The 16,329-nt window shown below is 38.6% G+C and overlaps 1 protein-coding gene across 1 annotated transcript in view; it reads left to right on the top strand.

The window, feature by feature from the left end:
• The first annotated feature begins 992 nt into the window (after nucleotides 1–992).
• LOC137423499 (glutamate receptor ionotropic, kainate 2) overlaps nucleotides 993–16,329 on the top strand; it is a 469,702-nt gene continuing 454,365 nt past the window's right edge. Inside the window, exon 1 of the mRNA XM_078773570.1 lies at nucleotides 993–1,628. Coding sequence (XP_078629696.1) covers nucleotides 1,520–1,628 — 109 coding nt within the window. The 5' untranslated portion in view covers nucleotides 993–1,519. The remainder of the gene's footprint in view (nucleotides 1,629–16,329) is intronic.

The following is a 16,329-nucleotide window of genomic DNA, read 5'->3' as shown; positions in this document are numbered from 1 at the left end:
GACTTGAAAATTGAACAGCATTTGCACATTGAGTCACTAAATAGGGAAACAAACTATTTTTGAGGTCAAAGGTCAACTCAAGGTGAACCTTCCAAAATGATCATTTTTCATCTAAAAAATCGTCACTTTTCTTCCTATTGACCCGAGCTTTGATCAAGATTGTCAATTTTAATCTTGATGAAATGGACAATTTGCTGTATCAATGGAATTTTTTTTTCTTGGGTGTGGGGGGCGGATTTTGCAAGTACCGTGCTCCACAGGACGTCTTCTTGTTTGTTTGTTTATTTAAAGTCTTATGATTTATGTTATTATGATCGACATGCTGCCCTGTCTTATAGAACAATTGAAATTGGTTTAAAACACCTTTAGTCAGTGCAGTATACTGTTTATTCTACCAGGTGAGCGCCAGGGGTATTGCCCCTATGTTTTTACATAAGATGGCTTTAACTTGCTGAGGATGTTGAGTGGACAAAAGGGTCTTAAAGTTATTGAGGGTCTGATAGGGTCTTAAAGGTATTGAGGGTCTAATGAGGTGTTAAAGGTCTTGAGGGGCTAATAGGGTCTTAAAGTTCTTGAGGTTCTCAATACAAGGGATTTTGAGGGTTTAAAGTTAAATCTCTAAGAGGTTTAAAGATTAATAGTCTAAGGGGTCTAACAGATCTCAAAGACTCAAAGATGCGTTCCTACAGTACGTAATTAACGCTACACTGCACGTGAACAGCTGGGTGACAACATGGCGCCTTTTGGTTCACTCAACTCTAGTATTCTATGGCTCTGCCACCAGGGGAAGGTAGGGTAAAATCCCGCCATGTTTGCGTAGTAATAAATATATGGTGAGAAGTTTTTTTTTTCATCTCCTGGAACCCAAACCAACGCTTTTATGACGTCACGCAGATACTTGGGGGAAATGACCACCAGGTGGCGCCACCATACAAGCAATGGGTGGCCCTCGGGTCTTTGGTGCTGCCAGGTGGGGCTTCGCTCATGAAAGCAGAGCGGAGGGAGAGGAGCCGAAAGAACCGCGAATAAGCTTTGGGGAATGGAAGAGTGAGCGGCACGACCGGTAAAGGCGCAGGACCTTGCGCGCTCGCTCAGGTGGCGTGGGGGACCGATGAGAAAGCGCCAAACGCAGGAAGAGTTTTGGGAGTCCGGTCGACGGTGGATCCGCATGGAATAAACGCCGGGAAAACAGAGGACGCATTTTCCCGCTGTACGGAGACCGCAAAAAGTGCTCCGGGCCCGCCCCGCGTGGTCGGGTTCGATTTCACCGCGGGAAAGGCGCGACGGCCGGACGAGTTCCGCCACCGGATCTCCCGGGTGTTAAAAGGTCTGCGAGTCCACTCCGACCGGAGACGTCACTCGTCGTCCCTCCGTACGTCCTGGGAGTGCGCGGCTCTTCCTCGCGCCCAATTTCTCTCCCCTCGTGCTGCGCCCCGCATGGCCACGTGCAGGGCGCGGCTGGAAAGGACCGAGCACGGAGCTCTCGGAGCGGGCTGAGGGATCCTGGGCAGCGCCAGCCATGTGCGTGGACCGGCCGTGCCGTCGGTACGGGTCTCTAACGCTCCTCCTCTGCCTGTGTCTCCCGTGCGGCGGGCCCGCGCTCGGAATGCCGCACGTGCTGCGGATCGGTGAGTGCGCACGGCCGGTGAAGTGGGTACGCGCGATCGTTCTGATTCACCGCACTCCCGCGCACACTCGCACCACACACTCAGACCGGTGTGCTTATTACCCGATGCTCTCGCGACGAGGTCACGATCGGCCGAGGACCGCGGGTCCCAATTTGGTTACATTCAAATGTATGATTAATGAGGAAGTATCATTAATGTTAGTTTCATGTAGTTATTTATGTTTCGACAAATTGAAATAAAACCTTGCACGGCGCCTGTCGCGGTATTGTGAACATTTCGTTCCGAGGACATTTTGAACGCCGTTCGTACATTCACCGATACCAGTTAAACGGCCTCTTGAAAGATTCACGTGCTGGAGGACAAATACACCAGCCGAAACCCGCGTGCGTAACACCGGGGCTCGGGCACCTTTACTCGCACACCTTTACTCGCACAGCTGGACTCGCGCAGCACTGGGACTTGTGTATCACTTGTACTCGCACACCTGGACTTGCGCAGCACTGGGACTTGTGTATCACTTGGACTCGCACACCGGGACTCACACTGGCACGCGTCATGGAACCGTCAAACAAGCAGCCAAAACGTGCGTTTATAAACATCGTTTACATTTTTATTCTGATCCCCGGTTATCTATTTATTTACATGAGGAGCGCAGCCCTTCACTGAAACGCTTCTTTATTGCTTAATATAATTTCAGTCTTTACAAATGAACATAAAGCCGGGGCGAGGAGTAAACGTGCAATCATGAATTCCAGATTAATCTTTGTCATTGATCAGAATCCAAATCATTTTCATAAATAAACCGCTCTCTAAACTACCTCCTGGTCCTCCGGAAACACTTCTTGCCGGATTCATCAGTATGAACAACAGCTGATAGACTTCAGGAAACCAGAAAGATAGTGACCTTCGCACTGAGTGTGTGGTAATGCACTCTCCACACCGTGTGCGCCAAAAGTATTTAAAGCTTCTCTTGTTCTGCTTGCAGACACACACAAACACATACACACACGCACACACATACATGCACACACGCACACACATACATGCACACACGCACACACATATATGCACACACATATATGCACACACGCCCACACATATATGCACACACGCACACACACACATATGCACACACGCACACACAAACACATACACACACGCACACACATACATGCACACATGCACACACATATATGCACACACGCACACACATACATGCACACACGCACACACATACATGCACACACGCACACACATATATGCACACACGCACACACATATATGCACACACGCCCATACATATATGCACACACGCACACACACAAACACACACACAAACACATACACACACGCACACACATACATGCACACAGCACACACATATATGCACACACGCACACACATACATGCACACACGCACACACATATATGCACATACGCAAACACATACATGCACACACAAACACACCCACACACACAAACACAGCCATACACCCAGACATACACACACACACACACACACACACACAAATGCACATACATACATTCACACACACACACACACACACACACACACAAATGCACATACATACATTCACACACACACATACACACACACACACACACATACACACGCACACATATGCGCACAAATACACACACACACACACACACACACACAAATGCACATACATACATTCAGACACACACATACACACACACACACACACACACACACACACACACACAGAAATGCACATACATACATTCAGCCACACACATACACACACACACACACACACACACACACACACACACACACACACACACACACACACAATCTCTCTCTCTCTCTCTCTTCTGAAATCTTGTTGTTGCCAGCAAGGTATCAGTTGGTGCCCACAATTTGTGAGTGATAATCCACATGATCATGCCGATCATCAAAATGTACGTTTTTTGTGCACAAAGTCGAGGCTCATGGAGAATCTAGATGATGGAATGTATTAGGATACAACAGAACAAAAGGAACAAAGAAAAGAGTTGGGGGCAGAAACATCAACAGCAGGGTTGAGGGACAAACTAGAGGGGAGAGCTGGACAAATAAGTGATAAGGGCTAAGGGGGCGACGCACAGGGTGGATGAGGTGGATACACAAACAAACTCTCAGTGATGAAAAACTGGAAATTTGGAAGGAGGTGGGTTTGGAGATGATTAATGGGGGTAGAAAAGATCATGGTTTTGGATTGGGCATGATCTGGGATGGTGATGAACCGCTGTCTTGAACACCTGGAGGGAAGAAAGACATTGAAGGTGGTTCCATAGGTGGGAAAAAGATGAATGAAAGAGTGAAGGTAGTAGTTGTAGATTAAGCATTTTCATTAGGAAGGGGGTTGCTGGTGGATCACGTGCTTCCTGCAGATACCTGGAGGGAGGGGGTTGGGGAGAGGGCAGAGGGTGCAAGACCAGAATGGAGGCGCTAGAAGACAGAGAGGCCATCGACATGTCTGCGATGGCAAAGCGACAGGCCCATAAAATCAGCTTCATCATGTGACATTCCAATGTTGTTGTCACATGGTTTCCATGGTAAAACATATTTTGTCACAATAAGCATTTATATCAAAAACACAACAAAAACAAAACAGTTACGTGCTTATACTAACAATCATACCTGCCAGCAGCAAAGAGTAATTCTTCATCAATATGTCGTATCTTTTTCACAAGACTGATGTCAAGGAGGACCAGAAGACATGACGTCATGTACAAACGCAAACAGTGTCAAATATTCTGATGAATAACCATACTGGTTAAAGCAAGATTGAGAATGTTCGTTACCATGGCAGAAAAATCGACGTGCGAACAACTCAGTCGGTAAAAAATGACGAAATATTGTTACATTTCACGCAATAAATATGACGACAGGGACTGCATGATCGCATGATACAAACCAACAAGACACGTTAACAACACATAAAAACACCGTTTATTCGACGACATCCTTGATTCACATCGACTATAGTTTCGAAATTAGATTTTGGTGCATCTCACAGTAATATTTAGGGAAATACTGGGCGGAATGTCGTTGAACACACACACACACACACACACACACACACACACATATATGTATATATATATATATATATATATATATATATATATTGTATATGTTTGTACAGCGCGTATGGAAAGTCTACACCCCCTTTCAAAATTTTCACCTTTTGTTGCTTTATAACCTGGAATTGAATTGCATTAAATCCGACTTTTTCCACCTTTATTTACACATCGTAACCCGTAACTTCCAAGTGAAAAACAAATTCTACAAATTTCAGAAAATTATTTAAACATGCAAAACTAGATTATCTTGGTTGGATAAGTTTCCACCCGCCTTATAATAACAATTGTAAATTACTTCAGGTGTAACCAAACACCTTCAAAATCACACACCAAGTTAATTGGCCTCCACCTGTAATTAAATTGTAGTGATTCTTATTATTTCAGAAATAAAATCAGCTGTTCCCGTAGGTTCCCTCTGCTGGGTAGTGCATTTCACAAGAAAGACGCAACCATGAGCACCAAGGAGCTTTCAAAAGATCTCAGGGATAAAGTTGTGGAAACGCAAAGATCAGGGGATGGGTATAAAACTCTCTGGAGATTCTGAAGCCACGTGGCTAAAAGTTTTGTCGTCTGACGAAACCTAGATGGAACTTTTTGGCCTAAATGCAAAACGTTACGGTTGGCACAAACCCAACACAGCACATCACCCAAAGAACACCATCCCTACTGTGAAGCATAGGGGTGGCAGCATCATGTTATGGAGATGTTATGAACATCAAAACTTAGACGAGACAGGCCACTCACCACTCATTTTCTATTAGCGGGGAAGGGAGGTGCAAAAATGCGTACACAGTGCCTTCAGAAAGTATTCACACCCCTTGACTTTTTCACATTTTGTTGTGTTGCAGCCTGAATTTAAAATGAATTAAATTGAGATTTTTGTCACCGATCTACACAAAATATCCCATATAGACAATGTGGAATATTATTTGTAGAATTTTTTACAATGCAAATTCATGTAGTTTAGTTGAGAAGATCTCGATTTTAATTGTGTATAAAAGTGTATAAAGATGTTCCCTGCCCTTTCTATAAGATTGTGCATGTTACTGACTAAACTGTCTGTGCTGCTTACAAGTGGGTGCCTGCCTGAAGCTAACCTTGATTATCCTTGTGCACGAGCTGGTCCTGCTGAGAGATAATGATTTGCTTTGGGGTCTCAGCCAAGGGTGTGATGTGAGTGGTGCAATACCATGATCACGAAACAAAAATTGGGCCTTCCCCATCACGGCTTTCACCTCAGAACCTCAGTTTCAAACTTCTGATGTCACGGTCGTTTAGTTCGCAGCTGCCATTGTGCTCCATTGATTAATTATCTGGAGGTTGTGATGAATGTACATTTAACAACCTGTTATATATATATAGCATTACATGATGTCATCTTAATCAGAGAAGAGCTTGTACATACTGGATGGTTCCAGCTTCAGGACAAATATATTTTGAAATATTCGTTTACTTTTGCATGAATTATAAACGTATTGGAAGGGAATGGACAAATCAGCATTGTATGTGAGATGAACATGGTCTACCCCTATCATGAGCCAGGTGTTCAGAGAAGAACTCCAAACAGGCCAACAATTTTCGGGTGCATGGGGTCAACTTATCGTTAGAACAAAAGAGCACGTCAGGGGCTCAAACTCAAAACACTAAGATCTGAAAGCGGAACCCACACACTCAGACCACCTCAACATTTATCTATCTCTTGATACTCTACAAATAGGCATGATGTGTCTTTTTCCGACTTGCGATTTATAAAGTCGGTAATTTTGCGATTAAAATTTGAAATCTTCTTCTTCTTCATGATTAGCCATGACGTCACACCATGAAGTCAACCGCCATTTCCCTATTGCCTAGTAATTTTATTGTCGATGGTATGATTTAACTCAAACATCGATTAAGTTTCTAAATTTCTACAAATATGCCTCGTCGATGCGTCCTTGGTGGTTGTAGTAATACAAATTGGGATTGTTTTGTGCTACACCAATGGCCAAATGATCCGAGGGTTCCAAGAAATTGGACGTGGTTTGTCCGAAATACATGAGTATGGACCAGGCCTACAAAAAAAATATTACTTTTTGTACTTGGAACATTTTACAGAGCACTGTTTTGAAACAACAGAGATGACTAGATCTTGTGGTAATCCACCACAATTGAGAGAGGATGCCCTCCCCATGATAAAGCAGAAGAAACAACCATCACTCGAAACTGTAAGACCATCTCTACCCAGCTTCCAGCAAATGTACACAGGGGATTTGAGCGGTGAATCAAACACCTCTGTTGGCTTGCCAGCGACCGATCTCACCTCGCTACCACCCCTCTCTCCCCCTCTACTGTGGTAGGACATTGATCGGTGACTGGAATTTGCACCTGCAGGTGTTGTGTGATATGCTACCTTATGTGGCAGCTGCTGGTCACACTTTATACACAAAATCGATCCATGTGTATCTCCAGAAACTCGCTCTGTTACCGACACAACATCCTGAAGTTCAACGGCACTTTGAGAATTGCCTCCATGTAGTGCAACGTTCAGACCGTTGTTGGGCTGGGTTGTCAATAGATCTGGTGATAGAACAGGCCCTATGGAGGAATCACAATGACTCACTTGGTTGCTGTTGAGCCCCCATTGTGCTGAGGTGAACAATGCCTTGCAAGAGTACACGTTCGTGCGCTATGAACCAGTGGCCAACATAATGACCTAACTACAGCATGCCAAGAGAGGGACACTCGCACTCTCATGACATTCGTGACGTCGAAAAGCCCATTCGATAATGATTCGAGTTTACACAGCATTGACACTGGAGTGACTGGGAGTGACTGAGTCAATGTTGACAATGTCATCAGTGTTGGGCAGAAGATCTTAGATGGAATGGTAGGCCACAAAGTGTTGGATTATGTATTCAAAAAGAGAGATCAAACTGTGACCCTAGAGGCAAAGCCATCCATGTACTGAGACTGTGTTCATCGATCCGCTACTGCTGTTCCACCTCCTGGTTACTGCAGGAACGCACTATGGGGATCTGCATGAAGTTTCACACATTAACTTTGCAGTTACCCGCCAGCAGTTTTGTACTGCTTGCATCTAGCAAACAAACATTAGCAGATGCCATGTGGAACCAACTACCTACTGGTCCTCCTGGCTTGTTTAGCCCACCAAATTACGCGCAGTATGATCCAGATGGCGAATGCCAGCACATACTTCTATGGAATGGTGGACTGGTGGAGTGACCTATGATGCAATCTGTAGCCATTACGTCCAGTATATTGCTGCCAAATAACACCCTGCCATCATAGTCTATGATGATTACGAACGTGGGCCATCCACCAAATATGTCACATGTGGTAAACGAGTCAGATCGGGCATTGGTGTCATCGTGCATTTATCGCCAACAAGATCAATAAGCAGTGATTTACTAGCCTGCTGGGCGACCATTTTGAATAGCATGGTAATAAAGTATTGCATTTGGAGGCTGATGCAGATGTCCTGATGGTACAAACCACTATTGTGTCAGCAGACAGAAATAACACTTATTGTTGGGGACAACACTGACCTACTTGTGCGCCTCTGCAATCAGGCATCACCGACATGTTGTGCATCACCGACATCTTCTTCAGAGCCGAACCAAAGTTAAAATCTTAAGATAGCAAGATGCTGGAATGTTAAACTGGTTCAAGGAGCAATTGGGAAGTTATGTCTGTGATAACCTTCTCGTTGCTCATGCCATACTGGGATGCGACATCACATCCAGAGAGTTTAGCATTGGAAAACCAGTACCTCTGAAGAAGCTCAATTCGAGTATATTTTTCCAGGCTGCAGTCTTCAGTTTGCTCGATGGTCGACCTGGTGAGAGGTTGGAGACCCTTCGACCACAATGCAAGCTCACATTTTGCCATCCACATCATCATCGGCTCAATACCATAGCGAACGCGTTTATCATCAGGCCCAGCAATGGAGTGGGGTCTACGTGTGCCAAGGATTGGGGATGGAATCTCAGCGATGGGAGGATATTCCCTGCGCATGTCGACTTGAAGTCAGCACCCGAGTACCTCCTGGAAGCCATCTTTAATTGCAATACAGGCTGTGGTACACGGCGATGCAGCTGAAGAAAATATGGTCTCAAATGTCCTGCATGTGCGGAATGCAAAGGTCTCCTTTGCTCCAATGTGACTCTGCCTGATCCAGAAAGTGACAATGAGGATACACTGGATATATAATACATAGATTTATCATGCTGTTTCAGCCTAGTTGACAACCGCTTTTTCTGAACACATGGAAGCATGTCCACAACTTATTTGTTGTCCTTATTTCGTAATGACAAGCACTCTATATATGAAAATACAAGCTTTAACCTTAAATTTTGTAATTTTTAGCAGCAGTCACAAGACATTATCATTCTTTAAAATATGAATTTTAGCTTTCCACTATCGCATTTGGTATTGTTTGAAAGGTATTTTGTATACAAGTCTACCGATACCTTAATATTGAGCATCCGCTGTGAATTCATCAAGATATATCCATATTTCCAGCCTCTATCCCCAAATTTTGATATCAAATTTTTCTTGCCAAATCCCCTCAAACTCTGATCAAAATGGTATAGATTGACTGGACTATTAAGGGGAGTTGTTATTATTAAGGGGATATTGTTATTATTAAGGGGAGTTGTTATTATTAAGGGGATATTGTTATTATTAAGGGGAGTTGTTATTATGAATGGGATATTGTTATTATGAAGGGAAGTTGTTATTATTAAGGGGATATTGTTATTATTAAGTGGAGTTGTTATTATTAAGGGGAGTTGTTATTATTAAGGGGATATTGTTATTATTAAGGGGAGTTGTTATTATTAAGGGGATATTGTTATTATTAAGGGGAGTTGTTATTATGAATGGGATATTGTTATTATTCAGGGGAGTTGTTATTATTCAGGGGAGTTGTTATTATTAAGGGGATATTGTTATTATTAAGGAGATATTGTTATTATTAAGGGGATATTGTTTTTATTAAGGGGAGTTGTTATTATGAAGGGGATATTGTTATTATTAAGGGAAGTTGTTATTATTATGGGGATATTGTTATTATTAAGGGGATATTGTTATTATTAAGGGGAGTTGTTATTATTAAGGGGATATTGTTATTATTAAGGGGATATTGTTATTATTAAGGGGAGTCGTTATTATTAAGGGGAGTCGTTATTATTAAGGGGATATTGTTATTATTCAGGGGAGTTGTTATTATTCAGGGGAGTTGTTATTATTAAGGGGATATTGTTATTATTAAGGGGATATTGTTATTATTAAGGGGATATTGTTTTTATTAAGGGGAGTTGTTATTATTAAGGGGATATTGTTATTATTAAGGGGATATTGTTATTATTAAGGGGAGTTGTTATTATTAAGGGGATATTGTTATTATTAAGGGGATATTGTTATTATTAAGGGGAGTCGTTATTATTAAGGGGATATTGTTATTATTAAGGGGACTTGTTATTATTAAGGGGATATTGTTATTATTAAGGGGATATTGTTATTATTAAGGGGAGTTGTTATTATTATTAAGGGGATATTGTTATTATTAATGGGAGTTGTTATTATTAAGGGGATATTGTTATTATTCAGGGGAGTTGTTATTATTAAGGGGAGTTGTTGTTATTAAGGGGATATTGTTATTATTAGGGGCATATTGTTATTATTAAGGGGAGTTGTTATTATTAAGTGGATATTGTTATTATTAAGGGGAGTTGTTATTATTATTAAGGGGATATTGTTATTATTAATGGGAGTTGTTATTATTAAGGGGATATTGTTATTATTCAGGGGAGTTGTTATTATTAAGGGGAGTTGTTATTATTAAGGGGATATTGTTTTAATTAAGGGGAGTTGTTATTATTATGGGGATATTGTTATTATTAAGGGGATATTGTTATTATTAAGGGGAGTTGTTATTATTAAGGGGATATTGTTATTATTAAGGGGATATTGTTATTATTAAGGGGAGTTGTTGTTATTAAGGGGATATTGTTATTATTAGGGGCATATTGTTATTATTAAGGGGAGTTGTTATTATTAAGTGGATATTGTTATTATTAAGGGGAGTTGTTATTATTATTAAGGGGATATTGTTATTATTAATGGGAGTTGTTATTATTAAGGGGATATTGTTATTATTCAGGGGAGTTGTTATTATTAAGGGGAGTTGTTATTATTAAGGGGATATTGTTATTATTAAGGAGAGTTGTTATTATTAATGGGAGTTGTTATTATTAAGGGGATATTGTTATTATTAAGGGGAGTTGTTATTATTAAGGGGAGTTGTTATTATTAATGGGAGTTGTTATTATTAAGGGAATATTGTTATTATTAAGGGGATATTGTTATTATTAAGGGGATCTTGATATTATTAAGGGGAGTTGTTATTATTAATGGGATATTGTTATTATTAAGGGGATATTGTTATTATTAAGGGGAGTTGTTATTATTAAGGGGATATTGTTATTATTAAGGGGATATTGTTATTATTAAGGGGAGTTGTTATTATTAAGGGGATATTGTTATTATTAAGGGGAGTTGTTATTATTAAGGGGAGTTGTTATTTTTAAGGGGATATTGTTATTATTAAGGGGATCTTGATATTATTAAGGGGAGTTTTTTTTTTTTTTTTTTTTTTTTTTTTGTATACAAGATCGAGGCTCGTGAAAGAGCGAACATTAATCACACAAAGACAAACAGACACACAAAACAAATAACATCGGGAGCGGTAGACAAGATGGGGAGAGAGGGGGAAGGACACAAACACAACATTTGAGAGCAGGGACCGAGAGACATGGAGACATCGAGAGAACTGTGGGAGGGAGGGGGCTTTGGGGGGAAGACATGAGAAGGGGGGGGGGGTGGGAGAGGTATAAAACATATGGACACTGCCAAGACTTCCAGGAAAGAAGTTGGAATTTCAAACAAGGTGGATCTGGGGTGAATTAGTGGGGGTAGAAAAGATCAAGGTTTTGGATGGGGGAAGATAAGAGATGGTGGTGAACAGCTGTTTTGAAGACCTGGAGGGAGGAGTGTGATTGAAGTGAGTGTGGGAGTTTGTTCAAGAGGCGGGAGAAAAGAGGAATGAAAGAGTGAAGGTGAGCAGAGAGCCGAGATTTCGGCAGTTTAACCATCAGAGGGTGGCTGGCAGATATTGTGCGACCTGTAGGAATATTTGGGGGACAGAGCACAGAGAGAGCTGGGGGAGCAAGGCCGGAGAGGCCTTGCCATCCATCATGGCAAGGATGGATGGCAAGGGATATTGTTGTTGTTATTATGTTATTATTAATGGGATATTGTTATTATTAAGGGGATATTGTTATTATGAAGGGGAGTTGTTATTATTAAGGGGATATTGTTATTATTAAGGAGATATTGTTATTATTAAGGGGATATTGTTATTATTAAGGGGATATTGTTATTACTAAGGGGATATTGTTATTATTAAGGGGAGTTGTTATTATTAAGGGGATATTGTTATTATTAAGGGGATCTTGATATTATTAAGGGGAGTTGTTATTATTAAGGGTAGTTGTTATTATTAATGGGAGTTGTTATTATTAAGGGAATATTGTTATTATTAAGGGGATATTGTTATTATTAAGGGGATATTGTTATTATTAAGGGGATATTGTTATTATTCAGGGGAGTTGTTATTATTAAGGGGAGTTGTTATTATTAAGGGGATATTGTTATTATTAAGGGGAATTGTTATTATTAATGGGAGTTGTTATTATTAATGGGAGTTGTTATTATTAAGGGGAGTTGTTATTATTAAGGGAATATTGTTATTATTAAGGGGATCTTGATATTATTAAGGGGAGATGTTATTATTAAGGGTAGTTGTTATTATTAATGGGAGTTGTTGTTATTAAGGGAATATTGTTATTATTAAGAGGATATTGTTATTATTAAGGGGATATTGTTATTATTAAGGGGATATTGTTATTATTAAGGGGATATTGTTATTATTCAGGGGAGTTGTTATTATTAAGGGGAGTTGTTATTATTAAGGGGATATTGTTATTATTAAGGGGAATTGTTATTATTAATGGGAGTTGTTATTATTAATGGGAGTTGTTATTATTAAGGGGAGTTGTTATTATTAAGGGGATATTGTTATTATTAAGGGGATCTTGATATTATTAAGGGGAGATGTTATTATTAAGGGTAGTTGTTATTATTAATGGGAGTTGTTGTTATTAAGGGAATATTGTTATTATTAAGAGGATATTGTTATTATTAAGGGGATATTGCTATTATTAAGGGGATATTGTTATTATTAAGGGGATATTGTTATTATTCAGGGGAGTTGTTATTATTAAGGGGAGTTGTTATTATTAAGGGGATATTGTTATTTTTAAGGGGAGTTGTTATTATTAAGGGGAGTTATTATTAATGGGAGTTGTTATTATTAAGGGAATATTGTTATTATTTAGGGGATATTGTTATTATTAAGGGGATATTGTTATTATGAACGGGATATTGCTATTATTAAGGGGAGTTGTTATTATTAAGGGGAGTTCTTATTTTTAAGGGGATATTGTTATTTTTAAGGGGATCTTGATATTATTAAGGGGAGTTGTTATTATTCATTGGATATTGTTATTATTAATGGGATATTGTTATTATTAAGGGGATATTGTTATTATTAAGGGGATATTGTTATTATTAAGGGCATATTGTTATTATTAAGGGGATATTGTTATTATTAAGGGGGTATTGTTATTATTAAGGGGAGTTGTTATTATTAAGGGGATATTGTTATTATTAAGGGGATCTTGATATTATTAAGGGGAGTTGTTATTATTAATGGGATATTGTTATTATTAAGGGGATATTGTTATTATTAATGGGATATTGTTATTATTAATGGGATATTGTTATTATTAATGGGATATTGTTATTATTAAGGGGAGTTGTTATTATTAAGGGGATATTGTTATTTTTAAGGGGATCTTGATATTATTAAGGGGAGTTGTTATTATTAATGGGATATTGTTATTATTAAGGGGATATTGTTATTATTAATGGGATATTGTTATTATTAATGGGATATTGTTATTATTAAGGGGATATTGTTATTATTAAGGGGATATTGTTATTATTAAGGGGAGTTGTTATTATTAAGGGGATATTGTTATTTTTAAGGGGATCTTGATATTATTAAGGGGAGTTGTTATTATTAATGGGATATTGTTATTATTAAGGGGATATTGTTATTATTAAGGGGATATTGTTATTATTAAGGGGATATTGTTATTATTAAGGGGATATTGTTATTATTAAGGGGAGTTGTTATTATTAATGGGATATTGTTATTAATAAGGGGAGTTGTTATTATTAAGGGGATATTGTTATTATTAAGGGGATATTGTTATTATTAAGGGGATATTGTTATTATTAAGGGGATATTGTTATTATTAAGGGGAGTTGTTATTATTAAGGGGATATTGTTATTATTAAGGGGAGTTGTTATTATTAAGGGGATATTGTTATTATTAGGGGAATATTGTTATTATTCAGGGGATATTGTTATTATTAAGGGGATATTGTTATTATTAAGGGGAGTTGTTATCTATCTATAATTCCAGTAATCTCTGTACGTCTGTACGTTTGTTTGTTTGTCTGTGACCGCTGTTTCTCGACAACTACCGGTCCGATATACTTGAAACTTGCCAGGTATATTGCTGGGGACCCGAGGATGTGCCTTTTCAAGGTTTCATATTAATCGGACAATTACTTACCGAGCTATGTCCAAAAAACGATTCAACCAATCAGAGAGCAGCGAACGATCGCGTGTGCCGAACGTGGAGGACACACTCTGCCTCGGATGGCACATTTGAGAGCGTATTCATTTATTTCACGTTTGCAAACTATGTTGGCGTTAAACTATGTTTTAAAACTAATAAAACCGAATTTGCGATTCATTCGCTTTCCTGCGCGTTTGTGCACGCGATGGCGATTTCTTTACCAAACTCCGGAAGCCGTTCGCTTTGGACCAAACCATTGCATGTAAATAGAGGGGGGGGATTGTCACCGTACTCGCAAGCCGTTCGCTTTGGACCAAACCATTTCATGTAAATAGAGGGGGGGGATATCATTTTAGATATAGATATAGTACGGGCAATGCCCTAGTTATTAAGGGGATATTGTTATTATTAAGGGGAGTTGTTATTATTAAGGGGATATTGTTATTATTAAGGGGAGTTGTTGTTATTAAGGGGATATTGTTATTATTAAGGGGATATTGTTATTATGAAGGGGAGTTGTTATTATTAAGGGGATATTGTTATTATTAAGGGTATGTTGTTATTATTAAGGGGATATTGTTATTATTAAGGGGAGTTGTTATTATTAAGGGGATATTGTTATTATTAGGGGAATATTGTTATTATTCAGGGGATATTGTTATTATTAAGGGCATATTGTTATTATTAAGGGGAGTTGTTATTATTAAGGGGATATTGTTATTATTAAGGGGATATTGTTATTATTAAGGGGATATTGTTATTATTAAGGGGATATTGTTATTATTAAGGGGAGTTGTTATTATTAAGGGGATATTGTTATTTTTAAGGGGATATTGTTATTATTATGGGGAGTTGTTATTATTAAGGGGATATTGTTATTATTAAGGGGAGTTGTTGTTATTAAGGGGATATTGTTATTATTAAGGGCATATTGTTATTATTAAGGGGAGTTGTTATTATTAAGGGGAGTTGTTATTATTAAGGGGAGTTGTTATTATGAAGGGGATATTGGTATTATGAAGGGGAGTTGTTATTTTTAAGGGGAGTTGTTGTTATTAAGGGGATATTGTTATTATTAAGGTGATATTGTTATTATTAAGGGGAGTTGTTATTATTAAGGGAAGTTGTTATTATTAAGGGGATATTGTTATTATTAAGGGGAGTTGTTATTATTAAGGGGAGTTGTTATTATAAAGGGGATATTGTTATTATTAAGGGGAGTTGTTATTATTAAGGGGATATTGTTATTATTAAGGGGATATTGTTATTATTAAGGGGATATTGTTATTATTAAGGGGAGTTGTTATTATTAAGGGGATATTGTTATTATTAGGGGAATATTGTTATTATTCAGGGGATATTGTTATTATTAAGGGGAGTTGTTATTATTAAGGGGATATTGTTATTATTAAGGGGAGTTGTTGTTATTAAGGGGATATTGTTATTATTAAGGGCATATTGTTATTATTAAGGGGAGTTGTTATTATTAAGGGGAGTTGTTATTATCAAGGGGAGTTCTTATTTTTAAGGGGATATTGTTATTTTTAAGGGGATCTTGATATTATTAAGGGGAGTTGTTATTATTAATGGGATATTGTTATTATTAAGGGGATATTGTTATTATTAAGGGGATATTGTTATTATTAAGGGCATATTGTTATTATTAAGGGGATATTGTTATTATTAAGGGGAGTTGTTATTATTAAGGGGATATTGTTATTATTAAGGGGATCTTGATATTATTAAGGGGAGTTGTTATTATTAATGGGATATTGTTATTATTAAGGGGATATTGTTATTATTAATGGGATATT

This window comes from Myxine glutinosa, chromosome 3 (genome assembly GCF_964187855.1).
Source record: "Myxine glutinosa chromosome 3, kmMyxGlut1.1, whole genome shotgun sequence".
Lineage (NCBI taxonomy): Eukaryota > Metazoa > Chordata > Myxini > Myxiniformes > Myxinidae > Myxine > Myxine glutinosa.
The sequence above is the reverse complement of the archived record's forward strand: the minus strand, read 5'-3'. Positions and strand labels throughout refer to the sequence as shown.